Source organism: Erinaceus europaeus, chromosome 6, assembly GCF_950295315.1.
Source record: "Erinaceus europaeus chromosome 6, mEriEur2.1, whole genome shotgun sequence".
Taxonomy (NCBI): domain Eukaryota; kingdom Metazoa; phylum Chordata; class Mammalia; order Eulipotyphla; family Erinaceidae; genus Erinaceus; species Erinaceus europaeus.
This window is the reverse complement of record NC_080167.1, coordinates 32,529,078-32,548,229: the sequence shown is the minus strand read 5'-3', so window position 1 is coordinate 32,548,229 and position 19,152 is coordinate 32,529,078. Positions and strand designations below refer to the sequence as shown.

Sequence of the window (19,152 nt, the reverse complement as noted above, 5' to 3'; positions counted from 1 at the left end):
CCATAGATAAGAAAAGTATGCAAGCAATAATAAACTTATTAATCACAGAAATGAAAACAACATTGGAGGAAAGGAATGGCAGTATTAGGGAAACAACAGTTGAGACCCCCAAGGAAAATACTGATTATCTTGAGGCAATTAGAGAACTGAAAGCTGAAATAGCTGTAATGAAGAAAGAAGCTGAGGCAAGGGAAAGCAGACTAACAGAAGCAGAAAACAGAATTAGTCAGACAGAGGATGAGTTAGAGAAAACTAAGAAAGAGGTGAAAGAGCTTAAAAAGAGATGGAGAGACAATGAAAACAACAACAGAGACATATGGGATGATCTCAAAAGAAGTAACATTCGTATAATTGGCCTGCCAGAGGAAGAAAGAGAGGAAGGGGAAGCAAACATTCTAGAGGAAATAATACAAGAAAACTTCCCAGACCTGAATAACAGAAAGGATATCAAGGTTCAAGAGGCCCAGAGAGTACCAAACAGAATCAACCCAGACCTGAAGACACCAAGACACATCATAGTCACAATGAGAAGAAGTAAGGATAAAGAAAGGATCCTAAAGGCTGCAAGAGAGAAACAAAAAGTCATATACAAGGGAAAACCCATAAGATTATCTGCAGACTTCTCCACTCAAACTCTAAAAGCCAGAAGGGAGTGGCAAGATATCTATTGATCCCTGAATGAAAAACGGTTTCAACCAAGGATAATATATCCTGCTAGACTTTCATTCAAACTAGATGGAGGGATCAAAACCTTTATAGATAAACAACAGTTAAAGGGGGCAACCATCACCAAGCCGGCCATGAAAGAGGTTCTAAAAGACCTCTTAAAAACAAGAACATCACTATAATACTTGCAATATATCAGAGCAAACAAATTTTTTTTTAGAACAATGGCACTACAATACATTAAATCCATAATATCAATAAATGTCAATGGCTTAAACTCACCCATCAAAAGGCACAGGGTGGGGGGATAGATCAGAAAACATAACCCAACCATATGCTGCTTGCAAGAATCCCATCTGTCACAACAAGATAAATACAGACTTAAAGTGAAAGGATGGAAAACTATCATACAGGCTAACGGTCCACAAAAAAGGGCAGGAACAGCCATTCTCATCTCAGACACGATAGATTTTAAATTAAATAAAGTAATAAAAGATAGGCAAGGACATTACATAATGATTAGAGGATCAATCAGCAAAGAAGAATTAACAATTATTAACATCTATGCACCCAACGAGGGACCATCTAAATACATTAAGCATCTACTGAAAGAATTTCAAAAATACATCAATAGTAATACAATAATAGTGGGAGACTTCAATACCCCACTCTCACACTTAGACACATCAACAAAGCAGAGAACCAATAAAGATACAAGAGCATTGAATGAAAAGATTGACAGACTAGACCTCTTGACATTTTCAGACTCCTCCACCCCAAAAAACTGGAATACACCTTCTTTTCAAATCCACATAACACATACTCAAGGATAGACCACATGTTAGGCCACAAAGACAGCATCAATAAATTCAAGAGCATTGAAATCATCCCAAGTATATTCTCAGACCACAGTGGAGTAAAACTAAGATTTAACAACAAACGGAAAATTATTAAAGGACACAGAATTTCGAAACTAAACAACATGCTCCTTAAGAACCATTAGGTCAGAGACTCACTCAAACAGGAAATTCAAATGTTCCTGGAAACTAATGAAAATGAAGGCACAACCTATCAAAATATTTGGGACACAGCTAAAGCAGTACTGAGAGGGAAACTTGTAGCCATACAATCACATATTAAACACCAAGAAGAAGCCCAAATAAACGACCTTAAACTAATGAAAATGAAGACACAACCTATCAAAATATTTGGGACACAGCTAAAGCAGTACTGAGAGGGAAACTTATATCCATACAATCACATATTAAACACCAAGAAGAAGCCCAAATGAACAACCTTACTGCACACCTCAAGGACTTAGAAGAAGAGGAACAAAGGAACCCTAAAGCAACCAGAAGGACAGAAATCACAAAAGTTACAGCAGAAATAAACAACATCAAAAATAAAAGAACCATACAAAAGATCAATGAAGCCAAATGTTGGTTCTTTGAAAGATTAAACAAAATTGACAAACCCCTAGCCAGACTCACCAAACAAAAAAGAGAGAAGGCTCAAATTAATAGAATTGTAAACGATGCAGGAGATATCACAACTGACACTACAGAAATCCAGAGAATTATGCAAAACTTCTATAAAGAACTATACGCCACCAAGCTAGAGAATCTGGAAGAAATGGAACAATTCCTAGAAGCATATGCCCTTCCAAAACTGAACCAAGAAGAACTACAAAATCTAAATGCACCAATCACAGACAAAGAAATTGAAACCATTATTAAGAACCTTCCCAACAACTAAAGTCCTGGACCAGATGGCTTCACAAATGAATTCTACAAAACTTTCAGGAAACAGTTAATACCCATACTTCTTAAGCTATTCCATAAGATTGAAGAAACAGGAATACTCCCTTCCACCTTCTATGAAGCCAACATCACCCTGATAGGGACAGAACAAAAAAGGAAAACTACAGACCAATATCTCTGGTGAACATAGATGCCAAAATATTAAACAAGATCTTGGCCAACCGGATACAGCAACACATCAAAAAGATTGTTCATCATGACCAAGTGGGATTCATCCCAGGAATGCAAGGCTGGTTCAACATCCGTAAGTCAATCAATGTCATTTACCACATCAATAAAAGCAAAGCCAAAAACCACATGATTATCTCAATAGATGCAGAGAAAGCCTCTGACAAAATCCAACACCCATTCATGCTCAAAACTCTACAAAAAATGGGAATAGATGGGAAATTCCTCAAGATAGTGAAGTCTATATATAGCAAACCTACAGCCAACATCATACTCAATGGACAGAAGCTGAAAGCATTCCCCCTCAGATCAGGGACTAGACAGGGCTGTCCACTGTCACCGTTACTCTTCAGCATAGTATTGGAAGTTCTTGCCATAGCAATCAGGCAAGAGAAAGAAATCAAAGGGATACAGATTGGAAGGGAAGAAGTCAAGCTCTCACTATTTGCAGATGATATGATAGTATACATAGAAAGACCTAAAGAATCCAGTAGAAAATTACCGGAAGTTATTAGGCAATATAGCAAGGTATCAGGGTACAAAATCAATGTACAAAAATCAGTGGCATTTCTTTATGCAAACACTAAATCTGAAGAAGAAGACATCCAGAAATCACTCCCATTTACTCTTTCAGCAAAATCAATCAAATACCTAGGAATAAAGTTGACCAAAGAAGTGAAAGACTTGTATGCTGAAAACTATGATTCACTACTCAAGGAAATAGAAACTGATACCAAGAAATGGAAAGATATCCCATGCTCATGGATTGGAAGAATAAATATCATCAAAATGAATATTCTCCCCAGAGCCATGTACAAATTTAATGCAATACCCATCAAAGTTCCATCAAGCTTCTTTAAGAGAATAGAACAAACACTACAATCATTTATCTGGAACCTGAAAACACCTAGAATTGCCAAAACCATCTTAAGGAAAAGAAACAGAAATGGAGGCATCACACTCCCAGACCTGAAACTATATTATAAAGCCATCATCATCATCAAAACAGCATGGTACTGGAACAAAAATAGGCACACAGACCAGTGGAACAGAATTGAAAGCCCAGAAAGAAATCCCCACACCTATGGGCATCTAATCTTTGATAAGGGGGCCCAAAGGATTAAATGGAAGAAGGAGGCTCTCTTCAATAAATGGTGCTGGGAAAACTGGGTTGAAACATGCAGAAGAATGAAATTGAACCACTTTATCTCACCAGAAACAAAAATCAACTCCAAATGGATCAAAGACCTAGATGTCAGACCAGAAACAATCAAATACTTAGAGGAAAACATTGGTAAAACACTTTCCCACATACACCTCAAGGACATCTTTGATGAATCAAACCCAATTGCAAGGAAGACTAAAGCAGAAACAAACCAATGGAGTTGAAAAGCTTCTGCACATTCAAAGAAACTATTAAACAAACAGAGAGACCCCTCACAGAATGGGAGATCGTCACATACCAGACATTAGACAAGAAACTAATCACCAAAATATATAAAGAGCTCAGCAAACTTAGCACCAAAAAAGCAAATGACCCCATCCAAAAATGGGCAGAGGATATGAACAAAACATTCACCTCAGAGGAGTTCCAAAAGGCTAACAAACATATGCAAAACTGCTCTAGGTCACTGATTGTCAGAGAAATGCAAATTAAGACAACACTAAGATACCACCTCACTCCTGTAAGAATGGCATACATCCAAAAGGACAGCAGCAACAAATGCTGGAGAGGATGTGGGGACAGAGGAACCCTTTTACATTGCTTGTGGGAATGTAAATTGGTCCAGCCTCTGTGGAGAGCAGTCTGGAAAACTCTCAGAAGGCTAGACATGGACCTTCCATATGATCCAGTAATTCCTCTCCTGGGGTTATACCCCAAGGACTCCATAACACCCAACCAAAAGGATGTGTGTACTCCTATGTTCATAGCAGCACAATTCATAGTAGCTAAAACCTGGAAGCAACCCAGGTGCCCAACAACAGATGAGTGGCTGAGAAACCTGTGGTATATATACACAATGGAATACTATGCAGCTATCAAGAACAATGAACCCACCTTCTCTGACCCATCTTGGACAGAGCTAGAAGGAATTATGTTAAGTGAACTAAGTAAGAAAGATAAAGATGAGTATGGGATGATCCCACTCATCAACAGAAGCTGACTAAGAAGATCTGAAAGGGAAACTAAAAGCAGGACCTGATCAAATTGTAAGTAGGGCACCAAAGTAAAAACCCTGTGGTGAGGGGTAGACATGCAGCTTCCTGGGCCAGTGGGGGGTGGGAGTGGGCGGGAGGGATGGGTCACAGTCCTTTGGTGGTGGGAATGGTGTTTATGTACACTCCTAGCAAAATGTAGACATATAAATCAGTAGTTAATTAATATGAGAGGGGGAAAATAAATTGTATGTCTCAAAGTGTCTCAAAAGACAAACTGAATCTTTTTAATATATAGGCTATGTATTTGATATGCGGACTCTCTCAAATGCCTAGACCAAGTAGTTTAGAAGCTTCCAATAGCACAGCTATATACAAGATACTGGATACTGTACAGCAAACCATAACAAAGGGACTTTTCAAAGTTAACCCAATTAACAAATAATGTGATGATAACATTAACTATCGATTGTCTTTTTGAACCCTAAGACAGCAGGAACCTCACATCTCCACTATAGAGCCCCTACTTCCCCCAGTCCTGGAACCCTTGGATAGGGCCCACTTTCCCGTATGCATCTCCCAATCCAAACCAAATAATAGTGCATCCGCCGATCACAACCTAACCAACGCAACGATTGCCACCTCAACATGCTTCACCTCAGACTGTGTCCAGAGACTTCACGTGTGGAATGACAACCCTTCAGCTTCATTACTTGGGTGAGACCTTTCCTTTTATAGTACACTCTAATTTCATCTCAGGTAGTTCACTTTCTAACAAAGTCCCATAACCTAGATATACACCAGGTTCTGTGAGAGAGGGCTTATGTGCACACGTATCCATAAACTACTGCAAAATATATACCTGAAAGCAGAAGTACACTAGAGTTTGCAGTGAGTACCTCCCTAACACTTCCTCTCCACTATTCCAAGCTTGGGATCCATGATTGCTTAACAAATTGTTTGGCTTCATATGTTAACTCTCTTTTCAATCACCAGGTTCCAGATGCCACCAGGATGCTGGCCAGGCTTCCCTGGATTGAAGACCCCACCAATGTGTCCTGGAGCTCAGCTTCCCCAGAGACACACCTTACTAGGGAAAGAGAGAGGCAGACTGGGAGTATGGACCGACCAGTCAACGCCCATGTTCAGCGGGGAAGCAATTACAGAAGCCAGACCTTCTACCTTCTGCATCCCTCAACGACCCTGGGTCCATGCTCCCAGAGGGCTAGAGAATGGGAAAGCTATCAGGGGAGGGGGTGGGTTATGGGGATTGGGTAGTGGGAATTGTGTGGAGTTGTACCCCTCCTACCTTATGTTTTTGTTCATTAATCCTTTCTTAAATAAAAAATTTTTTTAAAAAAAGAGCAACCCCAAACTAGAACCAGTTCTCTTAACTCCTAAATCATGATCCATTTCTATCATGCTATGATACCGACACTCCTTTTCCACAGAGTAAAAAAAAATTAAGTTATTTCAGAATAGCTCTACATACCTATAAGCCTGCCCCAGACTTTTATATGCATCAATAAAATCAACTTTCTGTTTCAAAGCTTCTTTGAAGGATTCAATGGCTTCCTGCAAAAATTACAAAGAAAATCATTTCATTTGCATAACCACTAAAATTGAATTTAATTTAAATAAATTAAATAGGTTTTTGAATAATTTTCATTTTTAAAAATAGAACCTAAAAGGAAATCAGAGTGTTAAGTAAAATAAACTATGAAGCAAGTTGATTTAATTTTAATAACAACATAGCTATTATTAAAAACATTTCTCTCTTTCAAAATGGGAAAAAATTTTCCTGTTTTATTAGGACTTTGAGTACTAATGATACTGTCTTAATATTATTTTACAAAGTCACTGTGAAACAAAAACAAACCATTGTATGAAATAATTCAAAATAATTATAACTAGTAGTAACTAAAACCATCAATAAAAGAAATTTTAAAAATTTCTACAGTCTATAAGGAAATTGAAATATAAAGCAAAACACAGCAGAAACCTTAATGTTGAGAGCACTTTGGCATAGTTCTGGCAGTACAATCCCTGATCTGCAGCTAAAGGAGTTAGAATTCTGCAGAGGCACTATGCTTTTCAGGAGCCCTCAGAGACACATAAGCATTCAGAACTTTTAAGAAAATATACTATTTTGTTTAAGAGTCAACATTCAGGCTTAAACTGGTATTGAATATACTTTCATTGACTTGATTATTCACTGTAATAGAAATTATGAAGACATTTCACACATTTCTCAAGGAAAAGACATCTAGCTTAATGTCTACAGAGTATCTTAAACACTAGTAGCTTTAATGAGGAAGATGTTACTTCAAATCTTCTGTGATAGATCATTCAGTGAGAAACTACTGCACATGTCGTATGTCTTGCACATGGTAGGCACTCAATAAATATTTAATGATTTGGAAAGCACACAAACAGTTTTGCAAAAGAAATATAACCCAAATTTTTTATTCAAAAAGGAATTTATTCCCTGCTTCTCACTTTCTGACTTTCTCTTCAAAGCCAACAATGGAGTAAATTCTATTAAGCAGTCTAACTGAACATCTATTTCGTAGAAAGTTAGGAACAGATAAATCTTATCATTTAAAAAATGTTAATGGGCACTCAAAATTAGATTTCCTTTTATGGGCTAGCTTGATCTTTTAGGGATTTTACAACTCTATTTTTAATTCAACAAACATATACCGAGTGCCTACTATGTGCCAGAGGCAGTCTGAAGCATAAGAAGCACAAAGATGAGCAAGTCATTACTCTGTCCTTTAAGAACTCATATTATAGTTAGAAAGCCAATTATTTATAATCAGTTTATTATACTAGAAACTAAGTGCTACAATAAAGATGCAAGCAAATGTCTATGGGAATAAAAAAGAAACAACTGAGTTTGGGGATATCAGAACAGGTTTCTTAGAGACAGTGACAACTAAGCTGAGTAGTGAGAGAATGAGAAGGAATCTGGTAAAAAGGGAATCTTATGAAAGAGAAATGGTACCTCACAGTAGCACAGAGTACTGAGAAACAGAGGTAAATGTGGAGTTACAGGAGTGCAGGCTGCATGGGGTAAAGTTAAGTAAAGGGGGAGATGGGAAATTAAGATGTGTGGTAAATGGTGGCTAGAGAGCAAGGGATTCAGCCATGATCTGCAACTGATTAGAAGGACTAGGGAGCTGCAGGTAGGTATAGGGCTTCACAAAATTCACTCTTTAGAGATGATTACCCCTAACCACTAACAAAGAAGACAAAATAGAGAGAGGAATTAGGAGGTGACTGCAATAGTCCAAGCAAGAGATAATGAAAGCTTAAATTCAGACAGTGTACATTCTGAGTTAAGAAAAAAAGGAACAAATTTAATTCACTTAAATGGAAAATCAAGACAGAATTGTATTACTGGGCAGCAGCTAGGGCACAGGGCATGAGAGAGAAGAGTAGAAAGCTTTTAAGTTGAAGAGCCTATACAGACATTGAGAGCATTAAACAACATGAAGAGGTAAAGGAGAAAAGTTTCTGCAGGGCTTGGTGGGAGGAGGTCATGAGTTTAGTTGAGTTTGTTAAGTCTGGAGTGTTTGTGGACGTCTTAGGGGAGATGTCTGGAAGACATCTGCTGCCCACTGCACTTACAGCATGCTTGGATGCCACAGTTCTTCAAAGTCTGATTTCTCTTCAGCTTTAAGAGCCTTTGGTTTCAGGGTTCCTGACTAATCACTGCACAGCTTTCCACCTCATTATGCCAGAGGGGACTTGCAGAATCAAGATTTTAAGCCATGGGGAACAAAGAAACTACATTCAAATAAATCAATCTGTAAGCATGTGAACTGATCCTGAATTCATTTGTGAAACAATTGCAATCACCACCACTTTAAATTGCCATCTTCCTTATTAGTTGGTGGAGAACCACCTGCAGGGGCTGCTCATTGTAACTAAAAGAAGAATCTTAATAACTCTCAAAATAAAGGCTAACAAAAATATGTGCTCATAATGCTCATGTTTTAAAATACCCAACATAGAATTCAACAGAAAACCTTTTGCTGTTTTTTTTTCGTAGAAAAAAATTATCTATTGAACAGCTGTAAAATTTGTATTGCCTATTATATTTTTTAAGTATTATACCATGAAGTAAATAAGCAATCACCCACTTAGTTAATTTCTAAATTGCTACTGACCTGAAGAGACCACCTTTAGGATAAAAAGATAGCTCAAATTCATCAGCCCACATTTAATACTTTCTCTACAGTTAACAAGAGAAACAGATATCTGAACTAAGATCATTAATTTAATTAAGGCATTTCACCACTGACTCAGTGTTCCAATCTGTGTAACTGAGACACCCTCTGCTCCTTTTATACTTCATGGGAATGCCGTTGGGATGCATGAGACAATACGCAAACACTCTGACCTCCTCAGACAGCGGATCTATAAAAACGCAAAGAAAAAGTTCCCATCTATTATACATGTTGGTGCTGTGTTTAAGAGCATGGTGAAAAAGAGAAAGGACCAAATACTTTGGGAAGACTGGTTCACTGTGGGGGTTCTAATTCTTAGCCCACAGATTTAGAATAAACCTAACAGAAATTTTTGCCTTTGTAAAGTTTGTAGTCAGTATCTAGTACAGAAAAATTATCATTCCTAAATGGCAGAGTCCTATCTGCATTTATACAGTAAAAAAAAAAAAAAAGCTAAAAGTAAAAATCATCTGTATTTAAATATATATTTAACTTTTAACTTTTTCTCTCTCTCTCTCACTCTCTCTCTCTCTCCCTAAACCAGAGCACCACTCAGCTCTGGCTGACAGTGGTGCGGTGGACTGAGCCTGGGACTTTGGAGCCTGAGGCATGAGAGTCTCTTTGTATAGCCATTATGCTATCTGCCCCCATCCCAACCTTTTATTTCTAATAGATGGTATTTCAATTTTTTTTTCTTCTTCTTCATGAGTTAGTCAAGAGACTGAAAATGAATATAGTATAACTATTTAGAATTTTCTAATTCAAAACATCCAAGAGAAGATGACAGAACGTGAAGGCAGATACAAAATAAATTGGAAAAGTCAGTCTGGCAGCTATTCAAAATACATTTAAATAATTATGCTCAAAGAATATGTCTGCCAGTCTGAACTAAAAAAAGAGAGTCCCTGTTAAGACTACCTCTATGTACTCTGAAAGAAAAATATGAGGTATATGAAAAATATCTGTGAAATTGCTTTTGGTTTGCTTTTAGTGGTTGGAAGGTTTTTGTTTAAATCACTTTACTCTGGGGTTGATGGTTTACCATACAGTTGTTGAAACTCAATTTTTTAAAGAGTCTATGAAGCTAAATTTCACATGTAAATTCATAGTAAATTTATACCTAATTCATGTGCACAAGTTACAAAGTACTTTTTCATGCACATTGCTTTACTTGATGCTCATAATCACTTCAAGAGTTAAAGAGTTAGAATTATCTCTAATTGATAGATGTGGAAGGAGAGGTTGAAAAAGTTTAAGTAACATCCTGTAATGCAGTTAATAAGCTTCAGAGTGTTTAAACCAAGGCTTACCAACTCCAAATTCAATATTCTGTCCCTGAAATTCATGTATTCTACTAATGCATATTGAGCACCTACTAAGTGAAAAGGCACTACAATACTAAGAATTTCAGCATTCAGCCTTTTTAAAGGTAAATACTTACCTACCTTTCCTGTATGTATAATGCTCAGAACTGATTTAAATAACAAAATGATTTTTTCATATCAAAGCCCACTCCTATGTCACATGCTACTGAAATTTTTCAGAGCTTTCGAAGTTCACGTTAAGTACGTCTTCTTCATGAAAACTCTCATAATCACCTAGTCAAAACAAGTCTTTTTTTTTTTCATCTACATAGGCTGATTATATTTGGCTTTTGGGCCAGTCTGTCTTCAGTCAAGCAGTTTTGACATGTAGTGTATTAGTGCACTTACCAAGTGTCAGGTTTTGAGAACTCAGGAAGTCAGAATGAGAGACTCAGTCATGTTTCAGACTCCCTCATTCCTAACATAAGCCTGTTGCACAATACATTCTTAACACACTTTCAAAGTATGTAGAATCAAAGGCCAGTGCAAGAAGAAACAGGATACAGTTGACACTTGTATCCCACACTTTTGAGTCAGCTTATACAAGGCTTTCCCATTTTCCTCTCAGTCTTCAAGTGATGCTATAATACAATCAGTTACAGAAATGTCTGCTGGCCTGCACCTACAGATCCCAGAAGAATTGAATCAACTTGGAATGCTGGCAGTATCAACTCAGCCACTATCATGTTAGAATCCATTCCCAAAGTGAAAAAAATTGACTTCAACAACATATTTTTCTCCCAAATTCAGATTTATAGCTCATCTGGGCCTATAAAGTCAAAACACTTAGCATAGTAATCTTAGTTATTATAGGACTTTCCTACAACCAATTTTCCAGCCCCATTTCTCTCATGCTCAAACTCCATTGTTTGTTACCACAGGAAGTGGCAGAATCCCCAAATTTCTATGTCATAACTCAAGTTTTCCTCTGTCTAGTTTGCCTTTTTTCCTCCACCCAGTCCTATTCCACCTTCAGTGTTCCAAGATGAAATAAAATTGCTCTCCAGAACTTTCTCTTAACTCCATAATAAATCAATCAAGATCTTAGTGTTTCCAAAGCACTCTATTTACTCTAAAATATTACTTTCTTTAGTGTAATTGCCATATGATAAAACATATGTAGAAAAACATGTAAATTGTATGCTTTAAAAGTATAAAGTTTCATTGCTCCATTTAACATTTATCCTCTCTTCTTCTGCACCTTCTTCCAAGTGCTTAACAAATAGCAGGAGCTCAATATATATGTTGATTTAACTTACTTTCTTAAATGAACTGATTAGATGGATACTGGAAACATCATTTTAAGATATGCCAAGCTAAACCCCAATAAATTCTTTCCACCCACTAAAGAAAAGCAGAGTCATTGTACTGTATACAACACTTTCACCTTCAAAAGTCCTCTGTGAAAGAAAGTTAAACCTTTGTATAGCATAGCTATAGGCTGGTTTTTGTTCAGTTCTAAGGACTGCTGAAAGTCTTCATGGGCTGTTGCATAGTCCTATAAAAAGGAGAGTGGAAAAAACAGTGTTCATTAGATGTCTGGACATTTCCTACTTTATAAGAAAAAATGTCAATTCATTTTATGCTTTTTTAAAGAAAATATTTCATCACTATAAATATTAGCTGAATGATTATACTGCTTGTTGACTTAACTGATTTCCTTAGGAAAATGATGGGGAAAACTCACAAAGGTTAGTTTAAGCACATTGACTTAACTACAAATATAACTATCATGGAAGTCATAATCTTAAGAGAAATTTTCAAAATTCTCTGCTGGCAAGCCTTTTAATGATAATGAGTATTCCTCAAGCATTACTGTAGATCAACTTGAAAATGTGTTATGTTGTGATTTTTTAAAAAACATTTATTAATTTTTTATTATTTATTTATTTAATTTTTATTTATTATTTATTCCCTTTTGTTGCCTGTGTTCTTTTATTGTTGTAGTTATTATTGTTATTGGATAGGACAGAGAGAAATGGAGAAAGGAGGGGAAAACAGAGGGAGAGAGAGAAAGATAGACACCTGCAGACCTGCTTCACCACCTGTGAAGCGACATCCCTGCAGGTGGGGAGCTGGGGGCTTGAACTGGGATCCTTACACCGGTCCTTGAGCTTTGTGCCACATGTGCATGCTGTGATTTTTAAGATCTACTTCCTGTTTCAGTAGAAACTTAATATAAACCATAAAAAATAGCTGTGGTAATAATAAATGCCACCATGATGATAAAAGATAACCTAGTTAGATTTGGGTTAAAGACTAGGAAAACATAGTCCAGGTTATGGTTCTTGGGTTGTGATAGCCAAAGAAATTTAAATTGTACCTTTAAATTTAATAATTCTAGGGGCAGGTTGGTGGTTCATCTGGTAGAGCACATACATTACCATATGTGAGGACCAAGGTTCAAGCCTTCGGTCCTCACCTGTAGGAAGGAAGCTTAATGAGTGGTGGAGCATTGATGTGGGTGTTGCTCCTTCTCTCTAATCTCACCCCCACCATCTTTTATCAAAGTCAATTTTAAAAATAAAAATAATTACACAGATAACATACATATCTGCTTCCATGCCGACATTTGAAAGAAAGGTTAAATTAAAATTCACAAATCAAAGTCTGAAGTTTGTTGCTTCTGCTTCTCTGCTTCTTTCATTGCCTCTTCTTCCCTCCTTCCCCCCACTCTCCTGGATCCAAAATTAATTACTGTTAACTGCTCAAGCAAGAGAATGTGTTCTTTATACTTAATATTAACATACAGTCCAAACTCAAATCTATCAAATATCTTTTTTAAATAGCAAGGAAAGGAGAATCATTAGTCCTATGAAAGGAACTATCTAAGGCAAAAACAATTCACCTCTGATATGAAATACAACGTTCCCCGGTGCCTGTACAGCCGTGCTGAGGGTTGAAGCTGAATAGCTTTAGTGAGATCATTCACTGCTTCATTAATTCGTCCCAGAGGAGACAGAATCTATAAACCCAAAAAAAATGTAGTTAGGAAAGAAAACCCTCAATGATCAAGCCACAAATTGTAAATACCTTTGACTTTTTAATTCCAATTCACCGCAAAGCACAGTACAACTCTTGGCAGACTAGAACCCTTGACCTCACAGGTTCAGCATCAAGAAGCTGAGAGACCACTGACCGTTGTCCACCCAAGAGAAAGTTGAAAAACTATGACTACAGCAACCTATTTGTCATTTCATGTTTGGGATTATAAAATATAAAGTTTATCTTGAAATGTGGCCATTTTTTTCTTCAAGTTACTATTTATCTTTCAAATCAAAACTTGGCTTGTCTAAAATAATCTAAAAGATAATTTTGAGTCATTAAAACAGAATCTGTTGCACACACACTTGAGTTCTCCATGGTCTTCAGCTAAGTCTGATGGTATAATTAAGTCAATGAAATTCAAAGGGATATATGCACTCCTATGTTCATAGCTGCATTATTCACAATAGCCAAAGACTGGAAGTAGCCTAAATGCCCATTAGCAGATGACTGGTTAAAAAAGTTATGGGACATATGTTCCATGGAATACTACTCTGCAATCAAAAAAAGATGATATTGTATCCTCTGGAACAAAATGTATGGAAGTAGAGGTGATTATGTTTAGTGAAGTAATAGATGAAACCAGATGGTTTCACTCATATGTGGGACCATACACAAGAACTTGAAGAAGAAAAAAAAGAATCAACACACAAACAAGAAAACTGTTTCTAAGACTTGTGAAAACTTTGATGGGTTGGTGGAGACACAGAACTTTGGTGGTGAGTGTTTTATGGAGCTATACATTGTAATCTTAAAATATTGTAACCCACTGTTAATCACAAAAAAAAAAAAAAGAAAAAAAGAGTGACTTTGTTCAGACGTGAAGTATTTAAAAGTCATTTTTGGTAACAACTCTTAAGTTACCAATTATTATAGGTAAAGTAGGAGAAAAAGGCTGTTTAAAAATCTCTTTTTAGTCAGTTATCAATTATGTTCAGGAAGCATTACTATACAGAAAACAGTATATTAAAATTATAGCACAAAGACACAAGAAAATTATCAGTATTCATAAAATCAAGCACAAGCATTTTATCTTGATTTATGTGTTTATTTATTTATTTTTTGGTTTGTTTTTCACCAGAGCATTAATCAGCTCTGGCTTATGGTGGTGGCAAGAATTGAACCTGGGACTTTGGTTCCCCAGGCATGAAAGCTGTTTTGCATAACTATTATGCTATCTCCCCAGCCCAAGCATTTTACCCTGAACACATTTTCTAAATTGGATTTAATTTCTTCATTTCTATTAAATTTTTACTGATTGGACTTCTGTAAAACTACCATAAGACAGGTGATTCAGGCAAGTAATATGAATCATAGGAGAGGCAGGGCCAAGAGAGCCAAATAGAAGAGTTGTTTTTCTTCACTTCTGTAACAACAAAGTCACAACATACATGAAAAACCTACATATGAAACAAGCTTCATATGGGAATCCAGCGGTAGTGCAGCAGGTTAAGCGCATGTGGCACAAAGCACAAAGACCGGCATAAGGATCCCTGGTTCGAGCCCCAGGCTCCCCACCTGCAGGGGAGTCGCTTCACCGGTGGTGAAGCAGGTGTCTTTCTCTCCCCCCCCTCCTCTCTGTCCTATCCATCAACAACAAAAATAACTACACCAACAAAAAAAAGGACAACAAAAAGAGAAAAATAAATATAAATAAATATAAAAAAAAGAAAGAAAAACTCAGCATTGAGGCAGCAGTAACAAAACAAGATGCATAACTGTAATCAGATAGGGAACAAGCTGAAATGAAATCTAGCACCTCTATCCCAACACAATTTTGTAGCTACAACTTAACAATAGAGGGAAATGGGAAGTAAAAGCTATAAACCTCTTTGGGAAATTGCAGTGCCAGTCTTTCCAATGACCGCAGCATCTTCTGACAGCCACACTGGAATTTAATTTCCAGTAACAGAACCCAGGAACAGAACCAAGTACAATTTACAGTACAAAATCAGCTAAAATCTTTTGCTAGCATTTGTCATGCAGCTACAACCTCAAAATTCTAATGACTACCCAAGCTCTAACTTTAACAAGCAAAGTTAAATGAAGACAGTGCAGAAATAGAGTTATCAAAGAGAAACTGGGTTTTCAGGAAGGAGGAGGTACAGTGGCATAATCTCAATACTACACCTCAGCAAGCATTTATGGCAATGAATCCATAGTCATTGCCCAGATTCTCTTAAACATAGACTTCTACCTCTGGTTCTCAGGGAGATTAATAGTGGGGAAGAGGGAGGAAATCACACGTACTAATGAGCAAAGATAGCAGTCTGAAGAAAACCCCACATTCAATAGAGATACATAAAATTCCCAAAGAAGACTTCAAAGCTAGGGCCAAGACTTCAAAGTTAACATCCTAAGGATGCTAACTGAAATGAAAATTCAATATAAATAAGCTTCAACAAGGTCAGAGAAAGTATGAAAGAAGTCATAAGAGAAATCAGAGAGATAAAATACATAATAGGTAAGCTAAAAAAAAAAAAAAAAGAAAAGTACAGCAAAGGGAAACACTTGCAGAAAAACAGAAGTCAAAGGTTAAAGTGGTGAGCTAAAGGAAGGGCACAGGACACCATCCAAAAATGAAAAATAAAACAGCCAGTAACAACAAAGCTAAAATAAATGCTGATACTACAAGAAAGTTATGAATCAAAATGGAGGAAATGTGGCATTGTGTGGTGCAGAAGATGAGGGGAAAAATGGACAGAATTCGTTCTTGAAGAACTTTTAAAAATATTTTATCACCTTTATTTATTGGATAGAGAGGCAAACGCTAGAAGAAGATTAGATAAAGACAACCAAAAATTGAAAGGAAGGGAGAGGCAGAGAGGGAAAAAGACAGAGACACTTGCAGCTCTGCTTCAACAGTCGCAAAGCTTTCCCCATGCAGGTGGTAACCAGGGGCCTGAACCCAGGTACTTGTGCACTATAATGTGTGTGCTTAACCAAGTGCACCTTTGACTACCTGGCCCCATTGAAAAACTTATTGAGAGCTTTCCTAAACTGAAAGAGAAAGACATTCAGACCCAAGAATTTTTTATTAGTGATTTAATATTGATTTATAAGATTGTAAGATAGTAGGGGTATAACTCCATATGGTTCCCACCACCAGAGTTCTGTATCCCATCTACTCTATTGGAAACTTTCCTATTGTTTATCCCTCTGGGAATTTGGACCAAAATTCTTTTTTTGGGTGCAGTAAGTGAGAGTTCTGACTTCAGACCAAGGAATTTTTAATGGCTCCAAAAATTAAAATCAAAATAATAACTACATAAATCTAACACTAGGCCCACTAAGGCACATAGTAATTAAAGCATCAAAGAACAAATATAAAGAAAAAAATTTTAAAGCACCAAGAATTAATTATTAGGGAAAAACCATAGAACTATCAACTGTTTTCTCAACTAAAACTCAAAAGGCTAGAAAGTACTAAAAGGATAATGTGAATGGAAAAGATATCCACCCAAGAATAGTCTATCAACCTTGGTTGTCAATCACATTAGAAAAAGTAATGAATTTTTCAGACACACAATGGCTAAGGAATTTACTACTACTAAAACAGCCCTATAAGATATGGTATTTGACAAAAGGCAAATAATAAATACTTATGTCTCCCTCAATGGGGTAAATGAAGAAACAATGCAAGGAACAAGCAAAGTCAATTTACAAATATTGAATATATTCACGTAAGTTTTAATGCATTTAACATGGCTATTGTGCAGTAAAAAAATACAACATGACACCAGGATAAAGTATTTTTATGAACATATTTTTATGAGCATATCTCATTCAAAAACATTAAAATACTTATTTTCTGATCTGGATATCTATACCTTTAGTCTCCTAAGATGTAGGATATGAGCAAAAGTTATCACTTCCTCAATAAGGCGTCTAAAATATTCCCAACAACTCTCCCTGTTGTGAACTTCTTCTAGAACTCCAGTAGGCCATGTCTTTCTGCTCTTGAAGTACTCACTGCATAGTCTCACAAGTATTACCTAGTACTTCTACTACATCTTACCCTCTGTCTCAACTACAAGTCTTAAGTTCCTTTAAAATCTGAGTATAGCCATTCTTATCTGATTTGTTTTTAAGTAGATGGGTAGATATCATAAGAATTAATATAAAAAAATTAATAAAACTATGCATGCAGCCACAAATACACATATAGGCATACATACATATTTCTAAAGGCTATAAATTATATTTGACCATACTATCATGTTAAGTTTTTCTAGGTATGTCACATGTGTGGTAAATATCAAAAAAATACATTTTTTCAATGAGCATTAATAGCAATACATTTCACAACCACATGTTTTAATACTAAGTATTACTATTAAATGTTAAGTCATGTGTACCACTCAGCCCATAATTTTCTAGTAATTTCAACCATGTTTAAAAGCATTAAGTACTTATGGAGAAAAATGAAATACATAAAGAATTTAAAATTTACAAGTGTTAAAACAACAACAACAAAATCTGAGATTCAGTTAATCCAGTAATGACAGAGGGAAAAAGAAAACCACACTCACTTCTGCTCGCTGCTCAAATACCTCTGGACGATCTGGTTCCAAGGTAATTACTCGGCTCAATTCAAACAGAGCAAGCTCAGCATTCTTAATGTCCTTGAAAAGGCATTAGCTTTGTATGAGATACACTATTACTCAAAACCAAATTGAAATGATTTTCGGACAAAACTAATTAATTAGTAATCATAGATCTATTTATTTGGAAATAAATATGAACTTAGCCTTAGTACAAGAGACTTATCAAATTAACTAAGCTATATTATAATTATTTACCCCAGTCAAGCCTACCTACAGCATATTGGACCTAGCTATTTAGCCTACCTACAGCATATTGGACCTGGCTATTTATCATAAGTGCCACAGATGGTAGAATATTCCTAAGTTTAAACTATTTAAACACTGTATCAAGAAAATTCAAGGACATCAGCAGGCAAACTGTGCTGGCCAATGAGAAAAAGGGGCCAAATCAGCATCAATCAAAACAGCTAAGCCTACACTCGAGGTTAGTATTTTTAAATTTTGTATGATACTTTCATATTACAAATATATAAAAGTATGTTACTTTTTACAATAAAAGTACAAGCAAGTCTTAAAGATACAAAGTTTTAAAAGAATTGGGCAGAAATAGCTTATCTCTGACCTTTACTAGGGCAATTTAAGGAATTTATTGATGGTCTTCAATAATAAATGATGGCATTGTTTCCTTCCTAAGTACTTGTCACTTCCTAGTATGAATTACTTTTTAATCCTTTATGTCTTAGAAGAAAACAAATATTATATAAAATGTCTCCAGCAGTTCAGTACCCAGTCAGTACATTTTTAATCAGTAAAGATACAAAAGCGGTACTTCTCTTCAAAATATAATTTCATTTGAGTATTTTTAAATATACACTAAAACTAGAAAATGTTCATATAATGTTCTGGACTATAATTTTTTACATTTGTATGCTAGACAATCGCATTATTTACTATATAATTTCAATAAAAGTATTCTGTTTTAATACTTTTTAATGTAGTGCTTTTTGCATAAAAATATTTATTATATGTAATCTTCCTCTTGCTTCCTCAGAGAAATAGGGCAATAATTTGAGTACAGGTACAAAGAAATACCTACTAATTTTACAAAAGAACTGTTATTACTCTATTCTTCCTTGAAAAATTACAAATG

General features: G+C 36.0%; 1 protein-coding gene across 10 annotated transcripts in view; it reads right to left on the bottom strand.

Annotated features, from left to right (window-relative positions):
- The window catches only part of TTC13 (tetratricopeptide repeat domain 13), a 202,629-nt gene that overhangs the window by 116,511 nt on the left and 66,966 nt on the right, over positions 1-19,152 (bottom strand). For 6 of the 10 annotated variants that reach the window (XM_060192005.1, XM_060192007.1, XM_060192006.1 and 3 more), the window contains 4 exons: positions 17,988-18,080; positions 13,259-13,375; positions 11,798-11,908; positions 6,304-6,386 (listed from right to left, as the gene is read on the bottom strand). In XM_060192005.1, coding sequence (XP_060047988.1) covers positions 6,304-6,386; positions 11,798-11,908; positions 13,259-13,375; positions 17,988-18,080 — 404 coding nt within the window. The remainder of the gene's footprint in view (positions 1-6,303; positions 6,387-11,797; positions 11,909-13,258; positions 13,376-17,987; positions 18,081-19,152) is intronic. The other 4 variants (XM_060192013.1, XM_060192015.1, XM_060192014.1 and 1 more) reach the window with 1 other exon arrangement.